Genomic DNA, 18758 nt, shown 5'->3' on the forward strand with positions numbered 1-18758 from the left:
AGTTTTGCAGAAATGGACAGCACACACTGTTAAAGTGCAAAAAGTATATTATAAAAATGACATCGATAAGGTGACTGATAATGTTCAGAAATGTTATCACAAGGTAATAGGGGACCACAGAATATGCTACATTACAAAGGTGAACAAAAAGTATAAAAACCACTAGCCTATAGAATCCTTTGTGGGGTGAGAGCACATGTGTGGTGTTGTATGGGGTTCTGTACAAGGCTGCAGGTGGAATTTTTTGTTTAGCAGTTGGAATTTATATGAACTGTGATAAAAATCATTCCTTCCTGCCAGCACTGAATATCTATTGCACTGACAGCCAAAAAGAAATGTAGCTGTAAATTATTGTTATAGGGTACATATGTTTGTGCAAATTACTGAACGGTGCCTGCCGGTCCATTATGATTTTGTGCTTATTGGGCATCTGCTGTGCTACCGTGGCCAGCCCTGCATTAATATAGCAGGATTCAATAAGGAACAAGGCAGCTGTCAGGGAAGGATGGGTGAGCCATAATACCATGTTGCTTTATTTACAAAAATCAGTGCACATATATTATGCTCCTTATACCATCTGCATCACTTTGTAGCAAGAAGAGAAAAGAAATGGGCTTGGATATTGTATTGTATGAAATATTAGTACAGCACTGATGTCATTAGATTCTGCTGGTTAATAGGGTAAAATATTGGGGCTCCATGACCACACATAGGCACAAACCCAAGAGGGTTCACCTATATGGAATAGCAATTGCTTCTTACTGCCAAAGGAATGTTAGGCACTGCTTTAAATAAAGAAAAGTAAAAAGTAAACAAAGAAAAAGAAGAACAATGCTGCGTATTATTGACTGGGTGTGATAATCGCGGATAGCATGCAAGGGAGGGTAGGGGCAAACTGAACAGATCTACTTTAGGGCCAAACAAAACCATAACTAACAGAAAGAGAATTTTACAAATTAATATATGGAATATGTGGCACCATTATGGGACCTGTTATCATAAATGCTGGGGTTTTACGGATAAGGGGGTCTTTAAATAATTTGTATTACCATATTCTAAAATATAATCTAAACATTAATTAAACCCAGTAAGATTGTCTTCAGAGAGTTTATCCAAGATGAGCAGTTTCGCCTACAGTAAATGTTCCCCCCCATGCTTTCACATAGCCCCTGACTTTTTATGAATCTAATGAGAAGTTGCCCTACAATATAAATAAGGCAAGCTGATCAGATTGTATTTTTAATCCTTTTACAACACCGTGTCTGGCTTGTAGTTAACCAATAGGGAATAATGCAGAAAATTCAATTTAATGTAACAATTACAGTGCCAAAAATTTGGCCTAATATAAAAGTCACAAAGCTGTGACTGGAAATGATAATGCTGGTGTCCAGGGGTGAACGTCTGTTATTGCAAGCAATAAGCAATGGCTTGCATTCCCTAATATTGCCTAACAATTCAATGTGTTACTGATACAAACCTGACTTTTATGGTGTCTCCTTACAAACAATGATAACATAAAAATGAATTGCTCTTTGTATAATGTTATCACACATCATAAACGTAACAATATTCCTGGGAAGAATGCTAAGTACATAGAGAAATGCCAGAAAACATTGTGTGAACGTCCAATATAATTTTTTTAAAAAAAGAAAATCACCATATTGCATTTATTAAAAAAAATACCAAATATATTACGGATGTGTATTTAGCACATGGCTAGTTGTCATAGTGAGCACTTAAACACCTTCAAAGGCACGCTAATCCACTCTTTCTAATGAGCAGAATATGGGTAATGCTCCAATCATTCAATAGAGGATCAGTGTTCATATCATATATATACAGTACGTGTATGCCTGTGTGCAGTAAGCTTGTGCAAATCCCATGTCCTTATTGCCACTAACCATGTACTGCTTCCTGATTGCCCCAATGTAGGTAGCTCAGTCCTGATTTGTGGACATTGAGGAGGGTGAGAGTGGTCACATATAGTAATGAGCAAAAAGGAAAAAGCCGTCATGAGGAAACGCCCCAGACCCCAATGTATTTTGCTTGGAAAAAGTTGCTGCAAGTAAAACGTAACCTACTGACTTCAATGTGTTGTGCGAATCTTCGCCTTTTTGTCAATGGGAGCTGTCCTAGGCAAACTGTAACAATCTTTTATTTAATTTGTGGTTTTCAGGGTGTTTTTTGTTTGTAAGTCCACATAGATATGCAGAAAAATGTCATTTCCAGATTTTAATTTGTTTGTGCTTTTTCAATTCAGAGCTTTAAATAAATGACTAAACATTCTTGTTTTCTGTGGTTTAAATGGTTTATTTGTGGTTTCAAAAAACTCTAAAACCACTAAAATCAAAATGTTGATAAACCTGCTCCTTAGTCTCAAGGGTGCTTCATGTAAATTTTAGGAGCAATCCTGGGCTTCCTTCCCAGAATTCCTCCTGGTAAATAACCGGCAGGCATGCATTTGCAAAGTAGCCTTCCAATACTTGTTCTTTCAAACCCTGAAAATAGCAAAAGCCCATAGCAAAGTTTGCATCTTCCAAATCATGATTGTGTTAAATCAAGCTTTTGTGATCTAGATGCCAAAAATGCAAATTACCATTGGAATCAAAAAATGTTTTGTTTTCATCCTTATGCAAAAAGATTTATGTGCTATAAAATTGAAAGGGAGAATAAAGCCCTTGGGGCATTTCCGATAGTTTTGGCAAGTTATGATATAATGCACTTACAATAAGGAATACAGAACAAAGAGACGGTTATAGAGTGCATAGTAAGAGGGTAATATGGGACATTCTGGAATAAGTTAACAAAGACAATTTAAGTACAAAAAGCCTTTTGGCTGCTCACATTGAACACTACACTGCTTCAGATCCAAGCTTTCTACCATATATGGCCATTATTGGGTTAACATGCCAAACCAATAAAACAGATGGATTTTGGATACGTGGAAAGCAGGCTCTGCATTAGTAGATATCAAGAGGAGCCTTTCTCTCTGTATTAAAGGAACTACAAAGGAAAACCCATCACTGCACAGGTATAGGATCCCAAAGTGCTTGGACCTAGGGATTTTAGGGTAAGGGACTTGGGTCACTATACCTTAAAGGGGTAGTTCCACCTTTTATTTAACTTTGCATGTTATAGAATGCCCTATTCATAGCAACTTTGCAATTGGTTTTCATTATTTATTTTTGCCTTTCTCTTCTGCCTCTTTCCAACTCTCAAATAAGAGTCACTGGCAGCCAAAACTATTGCTCTGTGAGGCTACAATTGTATTGTTACTTTTTATTATTTATTACTATGCAGGCCCTCTACTGTTCATATTCCCATGTCTTGTTTAAACCACTGCCTGGTTGCTGGGGTACATAAGACCCTAGCAACCAGATAGCTGATAAAATACCAAATGGAGAGTTGCTGAACAAAAAGCTAAATAACTGAAAACACATCAAAAATGAAAAATGAAGGCCAATTCCAAATTGTCTCAGAATATCAATGTCTACATCATACTAAAAGTAAATTTAAGTCTGCACAAAAATATTTAAATATACATTAAACCCAGTAGGATTGTTTTGGTTTATGCAGCTTAGTTACCATCTAAATGAATATTAGAATCAGTTTCTTAAAAATGAAACTCCAAGGGAGATAGTAATTCAGAGCTTTCTGGATAACTGGTTTCCATAATTGTATACAGAGGGGCTGAGTTACTATCAAAGGAGCAAAGCTGTACAGTTATACAGAAAGCAATCTAGTTGTTGATTTCATGTTCTACCTAAAAGACTGATTCATTGCTGACCTTTGCTATTGGAAAGTGTGGTACAATTCAACACATGTTAATAATAATGCACATTATTCTGCATTTCTGGAAATGCCAAATCACTCTTTCAAAATCACTATTGTGCCTAAGTCATGAATAAATACTAACACCTACAGTAGTAGAGAAATCATTCAGAATAAAGAATAAATGGAAGGCAGATGCAAGAAGCTTGCAGTTGAACAGTATCTATACTACTAGGGTCTGTTGTCTAGTAGCCCTGGGACCTGGGGTAATAAAGGGTCTTTCCATAAAGTTGGTATAGGATTATAATATATATTACCATGGACTTATGCTTGTCTGGCTACAATCAAATACAAGGCATTGTCTAATTATTATAAGCAATTTAGACCTGCTCTATGCAAGCAAATAGAAACCAACGGAGCCGGCACACTAGTACAAACACACCTTCCATCCGTCAAGATATAAGGCCCATGGTTTCCAGCCTTTTTAGGGTCAAACCCTGCCTCTGAGACCCAACTTTTGGCCGGGCCCCCTTTAGCTTATAAAAAAAAATATGTAAATACCACTGTGTTAGCCATTCAGTCATATTATAAGAATATCTAGAGTAACAATTAATTTTTCCCCCAAATATTATATATATTAGTATATATGTATAAATATATGCTCTCCATTCTTTTCTGTTACTTATGTAATAACTTTTCTTTCCGTTGTATGATGCAATTTTGTCCAAATACCGAATAAACAATATGAGTTAAAAGAAAAAAAATTTAAATTTCACATTGGGCTAGCCATATTCTTCATTTCCCAGGGTGGTACAGCCATGTGACCTGTGCCATGATAAACTTCAGTCACACTTTACTGCTGAGCTGCAAGTTAAAGTGATATTACCCCCCTCCCAGCAGCCGATCAGCAGAACAATGGGAAGGGAGCAAGATAGCAGCTCCCAGTAGATATCAGAATAGCACTCAATAGTAAGAAATCCAAGTCCAGCTTAGGACTCCTCCAGTTACATGGGAGTAGGCGAAACAATAGGTTACCTGAAAGCAGTTCTGAAAGATCAGACTCAGGCACAATGCACCGAGATGGCGCCTACACACCAATATTACAACTAAAAAATGCTGAGTGAATTATTTGCTATGTAAACAGTGTAATGTAGAACTAATAAGTATACCATAAAAATCATAACAGTATCCCTTTAACATAGTACATGGGACAGTTAATGCAATTAAGGATCTCAAGAGGAACTTTTCCCATTTCTAATTCTTGATCTATGATTATAGAAAGTACCACTAGGAGAGCCCCAGGATATCAGTGAGGATGCTTACAGTGATAATGGCAACTTCTAAATGTGCAGTTTGGAGACTAATAGATGGTTGCAGCTTCCCAGATTTTTCACAATAGAGTTGTTTAAGGCATAAAGTCCTACATATGTTTATTGTTACACTGCATTCATTGTGATGACTGACTTATGCACAGAAACCAGCGCTACAAGATACACTGCCAATAAAAGAAGGTGCTGATACAGGAATTCCTCTACGTTTGTATGCCAGCCCCCAGATCTGCAACCTTCCTCAGTTATTAACAGGAACTTTCTTTCTTATTTGTAATGATTCGGGACTACCTAGTACCAAAAGTTGATTATACCTGTATATACAAACACAGTCAGCTGTGTCCCATGTGTCTATTTAGCACAATGAAAATATATTACCCAGATGCACTTTTTGGCAGGAAGTGGTCAATAAAGACATTTAGGTTCAAACGGATGCATGCTACTTGATGAATTCTCTAGCAGTTTGTACATGACTAATGAATGATAGGGCAATCCTATTATACAGACTCAGACTTTCTATCATTGCTTGCAATCAACTGACACTTACTTAATGAACAAACATTCTTTATTGAATTACAAACAGCTCTGTTGTCCAGTCAGAAAATTCCAATCATTTATAAAGGGAAGGAGGTTAAATGATCCTGTGTATTTTACTAAACCCAAGACAGAGGTTTCTGAACATTCATTTGTTAAGTTCCCCGTGAAGCTCAGCATTTAATCAGGCCCCCAGCCCACAATGCTGCCTCACATGCATAGATAACTTTTTTGTTCTTTTAGATTGTTCTGTTTCGTTGCCAGCTGCTCTATTTCCCTGTCTTTCTTTCTCCTTCAGTTTTTATTCCCATTTCCTATGCATTACCCTATACACTTCTCTTTTCATCAGCTCTATTTTCATCTGTTCTTTCCTTCTCTGACACAACATTTTCTTTGAATCTCCCACTTTCTGCTACAACCTATTTTTGCTTTAACTGCATACACCTTTTTTGCTGGGACCACACTGTTGCTGGCACTTATATGCAGGTTTTGGGGGGTTTAAAGGAGTTGTTCACCTTTAAATAAACTTTTAGCATGATGTAGACCTGTTCTAATATTCTGAGACAGTTTATTTAGGTTATTTAGCTTTCCTTTAAGCAGCTTTCCAGCAGCTAACTGGTTGCTAGGGTCTTATTTACCCTAGCAGTCAGGCAGTGGTTTTAATGAATTCAGGAACATGAATAGATGAGGTACTGAATAGGAAATTAAGCAGTGCAACTTTTTCTCCGAAACAAAAGTGAATAATGTATTTGGGACTTGCAGCATTGCATTTTATCATTGGACCATATGGGATCTATAAGGTTAGAGCAGAGAAGCAATAGGGATAGATGTCTCACAATATGGATATTTATGACTTGTATTTATACACCTGGATGTTTCACTCTTTCAGAAATGCACAATAGGGTGCAGGGCACCCATGCTGAATGTAATTGTTTAACACAAATGTAACTACAGTCTATTTGCTCACTGCAGTTTCAAAGATGATGAATTAACCTCATACTAAAAATACAATTCTTTACCGCTGTAATCTATGCAGTTGTTTTCTGTAAGGTTTCCCTTTTCTCTGTAATACAAAAACTATACCTTGTACTTGATCCCAACTAAGATGGATGCAAAACAATCCTGTTGAGTTTAAATGATGTTTCAATGATTTTTTAGTAGACTTATGGTATGGAGATCCAAATTACAGAAAGATCCTTTATCTGGAAAGCCCCAGGTCCCAAGCATTCTGGATAACAGGTCCTATACCTGTACAAGAAACTGTTTTTATATTACAGAGAAAAGGGGAATAATTTAAAAATTTTTTAATTATTTACTTAAAATGGAGTCTATGGGATATGGCCTTTCCGTAATTCAGAGTTTTCTGGATAATGTTTTTCCAGATAATGGACCCCATAATTGTATACTTCATCAGTTAACGTATATACGCGAGTATAAGCCGGGTTTTCCAGCACACAAAATGTGCTTAAAAAGGAACCCTCGGCTTATACTCGAGGCAAGTAGGAAAGGCAGCCCATATTACCTCTCTACAGCCATCGGGCGCGTACCAGGCATTCGTCGCGCATGCACGCGTGTCACGCTGCTGCCCCCCCCCCACGCGGGACATGACGGAAGTGCGTGTGGGACGAATGCCCGGTACGCGCCCCATGGCTGTAGAGAGGTAATACGGGCTGCCTTTGCACGGGGGGGGGGGGGTGGTTGTGCACAACGGATAATACAACAGGTACCACTAAATGATTTTTTAAAATAATTTTTAATAAAGCCAGCATAATGCAATTAATATACTAATAATCTAAGTGATTGGCAAAATATAGCACAGCACTACTTTGCCCTTACTACTCAGACACAAGCTAGTGTGCAGGTGTGTTAAAAGAAATGGATGCCTAGGCTTATACTCGAGTCAATAAGTTTTTCCAGTTTTCTTAGGTAAAATTAAGTACCTCGGCTTATACTCGAGTATATACGGTACAAGTGGTGCTTAGCAATGTTATTTACGTCACATGGCTCACGGAAACTTGTGTATTATAACAAATAATGTATCCCATATTGTAAAATATGAGAATATTAGCCGTTACCTCGGAGTTCCATCACCATTATATACGGTCATGGAACTGCACAGTGACTTTATTCACTATATATATTTATTAGAAATACCTGGACACACTCATTTCAAGTACAAAAGAGAGATGTAGGCCAAAACGATGATTGTACCCTGCACAACGAGTAAGACATTGACATGTTTTTACTGGTGGTAAATCTAAAGAGTAAACATAAAGCTGCCATCAAAGGCGTGCCATGTATGCATAAACATTTTTATAGCAGCAACTTAAAAAAAATAGCAAGAAATGAGCCATGAGCACAAGGCGTGATATTTATTTATTCCATAATGCACCTCGCGGTGGCCCTAAGCCACAGAGAAGATATCTCCTAGACAATATTGCTTTAAAAATGTTCATCTCTTGATTTGGGTTTGTGGGGCTTACATAACCGGGTTGCAGAGGTTGCTGCTTAATGGCAGTGTTTATTAATATGCAGAAACCTGCAGTTTTTAGGTAGTTTGATTAATTAGATTTTACATTGGGAACTGGGGGGTTACATTCCCATCAGCACTGTTAGGGGAATTCTGGATTATGTTGAAGGAAGCAAAATGTCTTTTTTGCAGCTTTCTAAACACTAACAGATGCAAAGCTCTCCTGAGATTCCTAAATGATTATGATGTGCATGTAAAGCTTTCCGGAATTTTCTCTTAGGCTCACTGTGATTAGTTAGGGGCTATTTTTATATTTTCATCTATAGACAGAGTAGGTGATAATACAATAACAATCCAATTAAAGTCAAGAAGCTACCTTTCTGTCCGGACACCAATGTGTCACAAGCAGGGAGTAAATATCACTGCATTATTTAGGGAATGTTCTTTTATATCCCAGGTGCAAAAAGGGTGAAAGCTTTTTGAGTCGTGTGGCAATGGGCAATATGGGCTCAATATACAAATATGGAACCTGTTATCCAGAATTGAGACGTGGGGTCTTCCAGATAATGGGTCTTTTTGTAAATGAAATCTTTATACCTTTAGGGGCAGATTTATCAAAATGAGAGTTTAGAGCTTAATAAATAAAAACTCATTGTGTTCTATTCATTCTTATTGGATTTTAAGGAGCGTTTTTATCAATGGGTAAAGGTTAGAACTCACCATTTGATAAACACACTTCTAAAAATCCCATAGGACTGAATAGAACGCAGGTGACTTTATGTTTATTAAGCTTTAAACTCATATTTTGATAAATCTGCTAAAAAAATTATATAATTAAACTCAATAGTATTAATTTGCCTCAAATAAAAATTAATTATATCTTAGTTGGGATCAATTATAATGTAATGTTTTATTATTACAAAGAAAAAGGAAATCATTTTTAAAAATTTTAATTATTTGATTAAAATGGAGTCTATGGAAGACGGGCTTTCCATAATTCAGAGCTTTCTGAATAACAGATTTCCAGATAGCAGATCTCATACCTGTTTTGGCCTCCTGTGCTGCATTGTGCCATGTTCTGAGTTGACTGCATATGTCAGAATAGGCAACATCTTGTAGATTTAGTGTTATTATAATTAGCATCATCATTTACTTCTTTATAAATCAGCACGTTGTTCTCTATGATTGTGATGAGTATTTTGAGGATAGTTTCCTTTAAACTTAAATATTTAGAATTTCTTTTGCATAGCCTTTTTTTATTTTTTTTGTAATAAGCTGCCTCAATCTAAAGGCATGGAGCATTACACAGCATTCTGCATTATTTATGTATATGTGAGGGAGAAGATAAGTTGCATCTATTTGCCTTGTTTCACTGTAATGTAAAAGGAAAGAATCATTTATTAGAGACAAACTCACATTTTCTTTTTTGCCTTGGGATTTGCTGTGGGAACGAGAGCGGGAGATGTTGCTGAAAAAGGACTCCTTCTTCCCAGCTGATGGAGGAGGAGAATCTGTGTGGTCACGGCCCCCGGGCAAACTCTCAATGCTGGGAGACGAACTGATGTTTTTTGAGCTTTGGCCTAAAATAAAAAATAAAATAATCTTCAAAAATATGTATTTAAAACAAGACATAAGTTTCTGCTTCTGTGTTGCTATGGGCAAATATATAATTTTCAGCAAGGCAATTAAATGATTACAATGTAATTCACAGCCATGGCATAATATTCTGAATTAATAAAACGACTGAATAATAGCATTACATCTTTATCAGCATACAGAACCCAGTCTGCCCAAGGCCACCATAAACTTCTTAGTACGAATGTATTTTAATATATTCCTGCTTGATATCTTGTGATATATTACGTAATCAGCCTGCTACACGAACTAAGCTGGATGGCTGGGGTATAAAGCAATTTATTTACCTCTCAACCCCATACATTTCAAGCACAGAAAACTGCCAGTGTATATGGAACACAATTGCCATTGTATTGCAGCTGGCAGCAGGGCTTACTGCCAATATTAAAGGTAAGTGGAACTGGCACAGCTAAACCTGATCTAGCCAGACACATTTATTTTATGTGCAGAAATATGTTGGGTACGTGGCTATGAGGTGCAGCCCATTCCCCTTTTCCCAACTAAGGGCACCTGGACTACTGTATCATCTTTGGGGGAAAGGGATTTTTGCTTTTTTCTTTTAAAGCCCTTTTGTGCTTCCTTTATTTTTAGATCATTCCTAAATATGATCAAATGGTTAAAAATACACTTTTCTGCTTCATAATCTGAAACTAAAAATCAAGAAAGTGTCATTTGGCAGTATTGATGAGCAGGACCACAAAAAGAACCCTGGAATAGGGGTCTTTCCTTAGCTTGGATCTCCATAACTAAACCCTACTAAAAAATAATTTAAACTATAAACAAAACCCAATAGGATTGTTTTGCCTCCGATATGCGCCTTAATTATTAAAGTACAAGATACTGTTTAATTATTACAGATAACAAGGAAATCATTTTTAAAATATGTCAATTATTTTATTAAAATGGAGTCTATGGCTGACAGCTTTCCCATAAATCAAAGCTTTCTGAATAATGGGTTCCGTACCTGCATGTAATATGTGCAGTTTCAGCACTGGCATTACTGGGGCTACAAAGATGTCAAACTGAACTAAAAAGATACTACATTAAGTAATATATCTTTGGACGAGGGAACTTTATGTGCATAATCAGGTAAAAATGTTGGATACTCACAAACGCTGTGTAATCACAAACGCTAAAGTGTAATCATTATTCCGTTAACATTGCATGCCAACTTCTATATTTAAAAAGCAACTTTGATATTTGTTATGAAAAACTTTTTCAAAAAATATTAAATATCTTTGGATGAGGGAGGTCTGATGCCCTTTATTTGTATTGTACTAAATGAGGCCATGTGTTACCTTGCGCTGGTTCACTAACATATATTCAGGCAACATGAATCAAAATCTTTATGAGCTCACTGGAAATTGCTGAATTCAAACCACCCCCATTGTTTCATCCATATAATATTTCCTCAGTCTGCCTGATGCAGCTGCATTATTTCTAATGCCAATATAAACGGCTCCAAGTGTCTCTTAAATCAGGTCTCACTGACTTTTATAATGCAAAGCCCTAGAATGGACTGAATGGGAAAATAGCACCAAATGAGGAATGCATTTTATATTGTGTGACAAAATGACCCATTTAAATTTCCCATATTCCAGGCTGTGCCATAAATAAAATGCCATCTATATAATGCACGAGGGTTTAATAAAATCATTGTGGGGTGCTGCCATGCCAGGCAGAGTAGTGAAACCAAGCACCCTTTCAGAAATCCCCAATAACAAAATAAAATAAATTCTACTTGATTTAATGGATCTGTATTTGTTGCTCAAACCAGTGTGCCATGGTAGTGGTTACTTTTATGTTAGCATAAGGAAGTGTCATCAGTCAGGGTGACCCTGTCCACATTGTCACTTAGCAAAAGGTTTTGGTCTTTTGCTCTAAGATTAAAAAAAAAAGTCTACAACTTTTATAAAACCAGATATATTTAGTAACAGAAAACGTTTCTTTAATTAAAAATAAATAAATGAATAAAAGTGAAAAATTCTGAAAAGTTCCCTCTTTAGGCAGGGTAAGAAAAATATACACAGCCATATTTTCTCTACCATGAGAAAATGAGATACATTAAAGACACACAGGAGTTCAGAAAACATGTACATTTTATGGCCACATCAACCAATCAGAATATTGTTTTCAAATGTTTTACTGCATTAAGCAGATCGGATTTAATTGGTTACTCTGGAATATTTTTTTTAAATTGCACCCACAGTGGAAAAGAACATTGCACAGGGGATATAAAATCCTCCAAGCATTTGTCAAAATCCATTTAATCTAAGGATGCACTGAATTCAGGATTTGGTTCAGGATTCAGCCAAGATTCTGCCTTTTTCAGCAGGATTCAGACTCAGCTTAATCGATTGTCCTGGCCGAACCGAATCCAAATTCTTAAAATCATGTGACTTTTTGTCACATAAACACGGAAGTTGAAAACCCTAACCCTAACGCATATTAACAAGGCACACGGCAGCCCCTGTATTTAATGCCTGCTGGATAGCCCCTGCTCTTTGTTTGCGTGTGTTATATGTGCTTGTTACATTTGGGTGCCTCCATGACAGTAACATAACTAGCTCTTTCCTCTATAGTTATGCCTCCTAACCATTTCAAATAATAAACTGGAATCCTCTTGCTAAATTAAAAGGAAAATATTAGCAAGGAGTGAAATCTACTGAGGCTGAAAATGATACAGATATTGCAGCCCTCACCTTAATGTTTTTAACTACAGGAGCTGAGCTATAAATGAGTTACCAAATGGTACAGATATCCAAGAACTAGCCAAAATTCACACATTGCTCTTGTTTCTTGTTCCCGGACATTTGGCCCTTTACCTTAAAGGGGACCTGTCACCCAAACATAAAAAGCAGTATAATAAAGTCCTTTATATTTATGTGAAAAGGATGGGGGGGTATTTGGGGTGGGGTGGGGGGGGTGTGTGCGGATGGGGGGGTGTTTGGGGTGGGGTGGGGGGGGGTGTGTGCGGATGGGGGGGTGTTTGGGGTGGGGGGGTGCGTGCGGATGGGGGGGTGGGGGGGGGTGCGTGCGGATGGGGGGTGTTTGGGGTGGGGTGGGGTGGGGGGGTGCGTGCGGATGGGGGGGTGTTTGGGGTGGGGTGGGGGGGGTGTGTGCGGATGGGGGGGTGTTTGGGGTGGGGTGCGTGCGGATGGGGGGGTGGGGGGGGTGCGTGCGGATGGGGGGGTGTTTGGGGTGGGGTGGGGGGGTGCGTGCGGATGGGGGGGTGGGGGGGCTGCGTGCGGATGGGGGGGTGTTTGGGGTGGCGGGGGGTGCGGGTGGCGGGTGTTTGGGGTGGTCACCTAATCATGCATGGGGAAAAAAAAATACCGTCAAATACCGTGATACCGATATAATTTTGAAAAATACCGTGATATAAATTTTTGGTCATACCGCCCAGCACTACTCAAAGGCTTTTTTTTATAAAAAAAACATCAAAACCTGTTATAAATGTATTCAATGTATTATTGGGGTGTGTGCGGATGGGGGGGTGTTTGGGGTGGGGTGGGGTGTGTGCGGATGGGGGGGTGTTTGGGGTGGGGTGGGGGGGTGTGTGCGGATGGGGGGGTGTTTGGGGTGGGGGGGGTGCGTGCGGATGGGGGGGTGGGGGGGGGTGCGTGCGGATGGGGGGGTGTTTGGGGTGGGGTGGGGTGGGGGGGTGCGTGCGGATGGGGGGGTGTTTGGGGTGGGGGTGTGCGGATGGGGGGGTGTTTGGGGTGGGGTGCGTGCGGATGGGGGGGTGGGGGGGGTGCGTGCGGATGGGGGGGTGTTTGGGGTGGGGTGTTTGGGGTGGGGGGGTGCGTGCGGATGGGGGGGTGGGGGGGCTGCGTGCGGATGGGGGGGTGTTTGGGGTGGCGGGGGGGTGCGGGTGGCGGGTGTTTGGGGTGGTCACCTAATCATGCATGGGGAAAAAAAAATACCGTCAAATACCGTGATACCGATATAATTTTGAAAAATACCGTGATATAAATTTTTGGTCATACCGCCCAGCACTACTCAAAGGCTTTTTTTTATAAAAAAAACATCAAAACCTGTTATAAATGTATTCAATGTATTATGTATTTCTTCCTGAGCATTCTAAAGAAGCAGATCCTATAACTGTACAGACAAAGCAGTATGGAGCATTACTCGCGGCAGATGTGCTATCCTCTCAACACAATATCCTAGGGGTGGCATTGAATTTTGGAAGCTACATACCCAAATGGTCATAATTGGCAGTTTTATAGGATTAAAGGAAAAGTTAACCCAAAATATAATTTTTTGCTTAATAAAAGAATACAGAATTGTAAGCAACTTTGCAATATGCACTGATTACAAATTTGCAATGGTTTTTGACTTATTTGTATATTTAATTGCTATTAAAAGCAGTGTCTACCTGTCCTTTTCTATTCCCTGCCCTGGTGGCTCTGCATTAGAAACAATGTAACACAAGGCAGCAGACTGACAGACCTGACATGCTGGAGGAGACTGACCTTTGCAACATTGTTTAAAAAGTAACAACCAGGAGTACAGCAAATGCTGCTTTCTATAGTCATATATACTCGAGTATAAGCCGATCCGAATATAAGCCGAGGTACCTAATTTTACCTAAGAAAACTGGAAAAAACTCATTGACTCGAGTATAAGCCTAGGGTGGGAAATCCAGCCGTTTCTGCTAAGTTTCAATAATCAAATAAATAACAGATAAATAAATAATAGATAACTTTAGGGAAAGAAAAATGCTACAGCAGCAGACAAAAGCAAGTTTGGGAAGGCTAAGGAAGCTGCCATACTAATTATCAAGTACCAGTATCAGTTCACGTGAGGGGGTGTCCTCAGTGGACCCCAGTGTACAAGTCCCACCACAGGAACACGTTACATCTGCACATCGAGCCAGAGTCAGCACATCCATATACTCGAGTATAAGCCGAGGGTTACTTTTTCAGCACATTTTTAGTGCTGAAAAACTTGGCTTATACTCAACTATATACAGTACATTTACAAACAACGTTTACAGCATTAACAATTTTTAATAAATTCACATTGGAAAGTTGCTTAGAATTATGTTTTCTTTTATTAAGCAAAAACTTATCTGTGGGGTTGACATGTTCTTTAAGCAGTGACCAAACTGCCTAAGGTGCTCCATGTGTAGTCAGGCCTGTATCAAATACAAAGATTTTGAAAAAACTAAGTGCCATTGTTGGGAGATTGGGTGTGGGAATAGCACTCCTTCGGGGGTAGAAATTTCACTGAAGGCCTGGTCAGTATTGCAAGGGCACACTAACCAAATATCAAAATGCGGAATCATTAAGGACTCAATACTTTCTCTTATTAATCAATACTTTCCTGACTATCAGAAATATTTCCCTAACAACCCTCAGAATTGTAAATCCTCTCTGCAACCTGCAAACAGGGATTAAGGATACTAACAGCTTCATTCTGCACTTGAACAGAAATTGAATCACTTCATTTAGAAAGACATTTTTATTTATGGGTAATGCTACCAGAATATCAAAACAATATAAATCATTTAGGAAGAAAATAAAGCAACAACTTAGTTGTAAAAAGACTAAGAAATCACTTATTTCCAGGGTGAGTTAAAAAATATGAAGAGCTGACATGTTGCTTTCTTTGGTAAAATAAATATAATCCATAGACAGGAAAGACGCTGTGCCCCTAGTGGTCAGATTATTGTAAGACATTCTAGTGTTGGTGCTTCTCTTCATTAACATTCAAGCTGAGGAATGCCAGAGAAGCCATATTTCACTTAGTAAACAGAAACCTAGGAAACAATGAATAGTTTCAGATGCTTATTTCTCTTATTAGGGCTGAATGGTCAGACAATTGTCAAGAAGCCATTAATGGCATTATGTGTGGCATGGCTACATAAATATGCTATATATATTAAAAACAAAACTGAACTAAGACCAATCAACAAGGGGATGAAAAATAGGCTAAAATCAAACATTTCTTTCAAAATAAATAAGATAAGCAGTTAAGGTTCCAGTCAGTTATATTTTCTATAGCTTTTCTTTTGTGTCATATGACACAAAATGTAATTTAAAAATCAAATTCTGCTACAGCTTCCACTAATCCAAAGGAAAAAAAAAAAATAGATATTTGATTATTTACTAAGCAATATTGCCCCCTTGTGGCTACTTCCCAAAGTGACTCAAAAAATTGTAATGCAAGTCAGCTTACAATGTATAGCAAGAGAAATAATTTTTATAGGGCACAGGGTATTGTTCTAGATTAGACTTGTACGCTCGATGGTAGCTGCTGCTGCACAACTGCATCTTTCAGCAACCCCCAGCAGCCACTGCACCAAGCATGAATGCAGATTCAGGATATTATACCTTTTCAGCAATCTGGTGGAAAACAATGTATTCATATGAAGTTTTATGTGAAGCAGTGACACCACAAATGGCAGGAAATTAACAGGTGGTTTTTCTCAAAGCAGAACAAAAGTTTGTTTCCTTTGGGTGGTGTTAACACTATACTGAGAATACAAAACATGCAAACCATCCCATGTCCATATCATAGTTCAAATGTATTGTTTACTCAAATGTATAGAGTTTTATAGAAAACAGTGATCCCCTCAGCATTGCGCTGTATGTACAGAATAAGCACATAATGCTTCCCCAGGTATCACAGTACTGTGCCTAACTAGTGATTTAGTCTGAGGATCAGAATAAGGACATTCTCACAATCCGGTGCCCACATATAAAAAATACACCATAATACCAGTGTCATACTGTTTAATGGCAATCTATAGAATATGTCATGTATTTTAAGTCTTACTGTACTAAAGTGATGAATTACAGGTTTGTGTCACAGTAAAGTCATTCATCAGGTTCTTTAAAAAAAAAATAAAAAATTACATTTTTATATAATGTATTTTTCATTTATGTTTAGCAAACTTAAAAACCTATAATAGCTTTCAATGAAAAGTTATAAGAATAATCACATGCACAAGTTCAATAATAATCACATGCACAGAAGGAGGCTGATATGCCAATGTAGGGGCTTAATCTTGGCCTGTGGTTTTTCATGTGGCATCAGGTTTCTTCCTGCACCACAAGCAGCTCAGCTTTAGCTCTCTCAGTCACTTCCTAGTCTAGCATGAAGCTCCTCCCCCTTTTCTGTGGTTGAAGAGGTGCCGTTACTTCAATGAAAATCAGTCAGGCATGCACAGTAGACACCTCTTCGGCCATCTCCACAGTCAGAGAGAAAGAAGAGCTCAGTAAAGAAAAGGGGGTGGAGCTTCATGTTAGACTAGGAAGTAACTAAGGGAGTTGCTTGTGCAAAAAAAAAAAACAAATTTTAGAGAAAGAAAAAGGTTTACTTTTTCTTTAGGGTTACTGCCTGGTTAGAGTCTGAACTGTATAGATGGGGTATAAAATGTCAAATGTTCTATAAGTATCCTAGTATGATAAAAGCAAGTATCAGAAAAAGCAATATACACATAATTAGCAGGGCTCATTTAAATATGCAAATGCAAAATTACATGGAAAACTGTAGGGATATATACAGAGTTTACAAAGGTACATGCATATATACATGCTCCTTGCAATTGTGTACATGGTTTAGCCTGCTTTGCTGAATTGCTCACAAGAAGCAAAGTGCAGGACACAATGATCCAAGGATCTCCTTACACACACAGCTCCTTTGCACCAATTGATTATATTTATCAGCCATGATACCACACAGCACACATAATGCACTACATTATTATTTGGGTGGGTGATGCTAATATGGAGGAGGTCATGCTGCATTGTGGGTAAGATTTGATTTATTTTTTTGTTTTGCAGCTTCCACTTTGCACTTGTGTTCATTGTTTACCCTGAGCAGGTTTTTACTGGGATTCAAAACAGGCCCTGGCATTTCAAGTACACAGGCCCAAACAGCCCCCCACCAGTCCAATAAATAGTGACTGTCTATGGCATCTTACAGCAGCCCCTCTGGCATTAGCCAGAATCCACACATTGCCAGTCTGGGCCTGGACCGTGAGTCCATGCCACCTACAGTATATTCTGAGAACTTTTTGAAAAGCACAGAATTAAAACAACCGAAAAAAGGAAAAGAAAAGAGCGGCAAGGGGAAGCTGGGTGACAGAGCTAAAATGGCAGCTGCTATCTTAAACAAATGGAGAGAGCTTAGGGCTCTTTACTCAGGTATAGTAAAGCTTTCTGCAGAATAAATATAGCATTCTAGGTGGCACTAATGTGGTAAATCTATTGGCAGTAAAATGCCAACAATGACTTTCCTTCTCCTTTAACTTATTGCAACTGTACCTTGTATTTATTGTTATACTTTGTATTTATCTATTATTTTAAAAATCCCCTGTTGTATTAATTCTGCTGTACAGCGCTGCGTACATAAGTTGCACTTTATAAATACTGATATACATACATACAAACAAGATGATATAATTATTGTATGATTGGATGACATTATTAAAACTACACCATGCCAGGTTCTATTATCTTGAATTTTGGGGACATGGGGTTTTTCTGCATAAGTGATCTTTCTGTAATTTGGATCACTATTGATTAAGACTGCTAAAAATGTATTTAAATATTAAATAATCCCAATAGGACTGTTTGCCTCCAATAAGTGCATTATATCTTAGCTGGGATCAAGTACAGGTACTGTTTTATTAATACAGGAATAAATAAAACAATTTTTAAAAATGTGAATTATTTGATTAAAATGTACTCTATGGGAGGTAATCTTTCTGTTACTCGTTGCTTTCTAAATAACAGGTCTCTGGATAATGGATCCTATACCTGCATAAGGATTAACAAAAGAGAACATATACATCATGTAGAAGCCCCAAGTTGCCTCATAAGGCACCGCTGTTCCAAAGGGTCCTGTAAGCCTACAACTTGCTCTTTCCCCCTCATGCTTTCTATTCATTGCATGCAAATGTGACTCAAATGATGGATGTGGTAGAGTTAACTGATAAGCATCACTATTCTGTAGAACTCTGGCCGTAGAAATGATAATAAGTGCAAGGATCTTTTGAGATAAGA

At 38.2% G+C, this 18758-nt stretch overlaps 1 protein-coding gene across 2 annotated transcripts in view; it reads right to left on the minus strand.

Annotated features, from left to right (window-relative positions):
• The window catches only part of tbc1d5 (TBC1 domain family member 5), a 286560-nt gene that overhangs the window by 13014 nt on the left and 254788 nt on the right, over positions 1 to 18758 (minus strand). For both annotated transcript variants that reach the window (XM_031903544.1, XM_031903545.1), the window contains exon 18: positions 9520 to 9683. In XM_031903544.1, coding sequence (XP_031759404.1) covers positions 9520 to 9683 — 164 coding nt within the window. The remainder of the gene's footprint in view (positions 1 to 9519; positions 9684 to 18758) is intronic.

The sequence above is a fragment of the Xenopus tropicalis genome, chromosome 6 (genome assembly GCF_000004195.4).
Source record: "Xenopus tropicalis strain Nigerian chromosome 6, UCB_Xtro_10.0, whole genome shotgun sequence".
NCBI classification, from domain to species: domain Eukaryota; kingdom Metazoa; phylum Chordata; class Amphibia; order Anura; family Pipidae; genus Xenopus; species Xenopus tropicalis.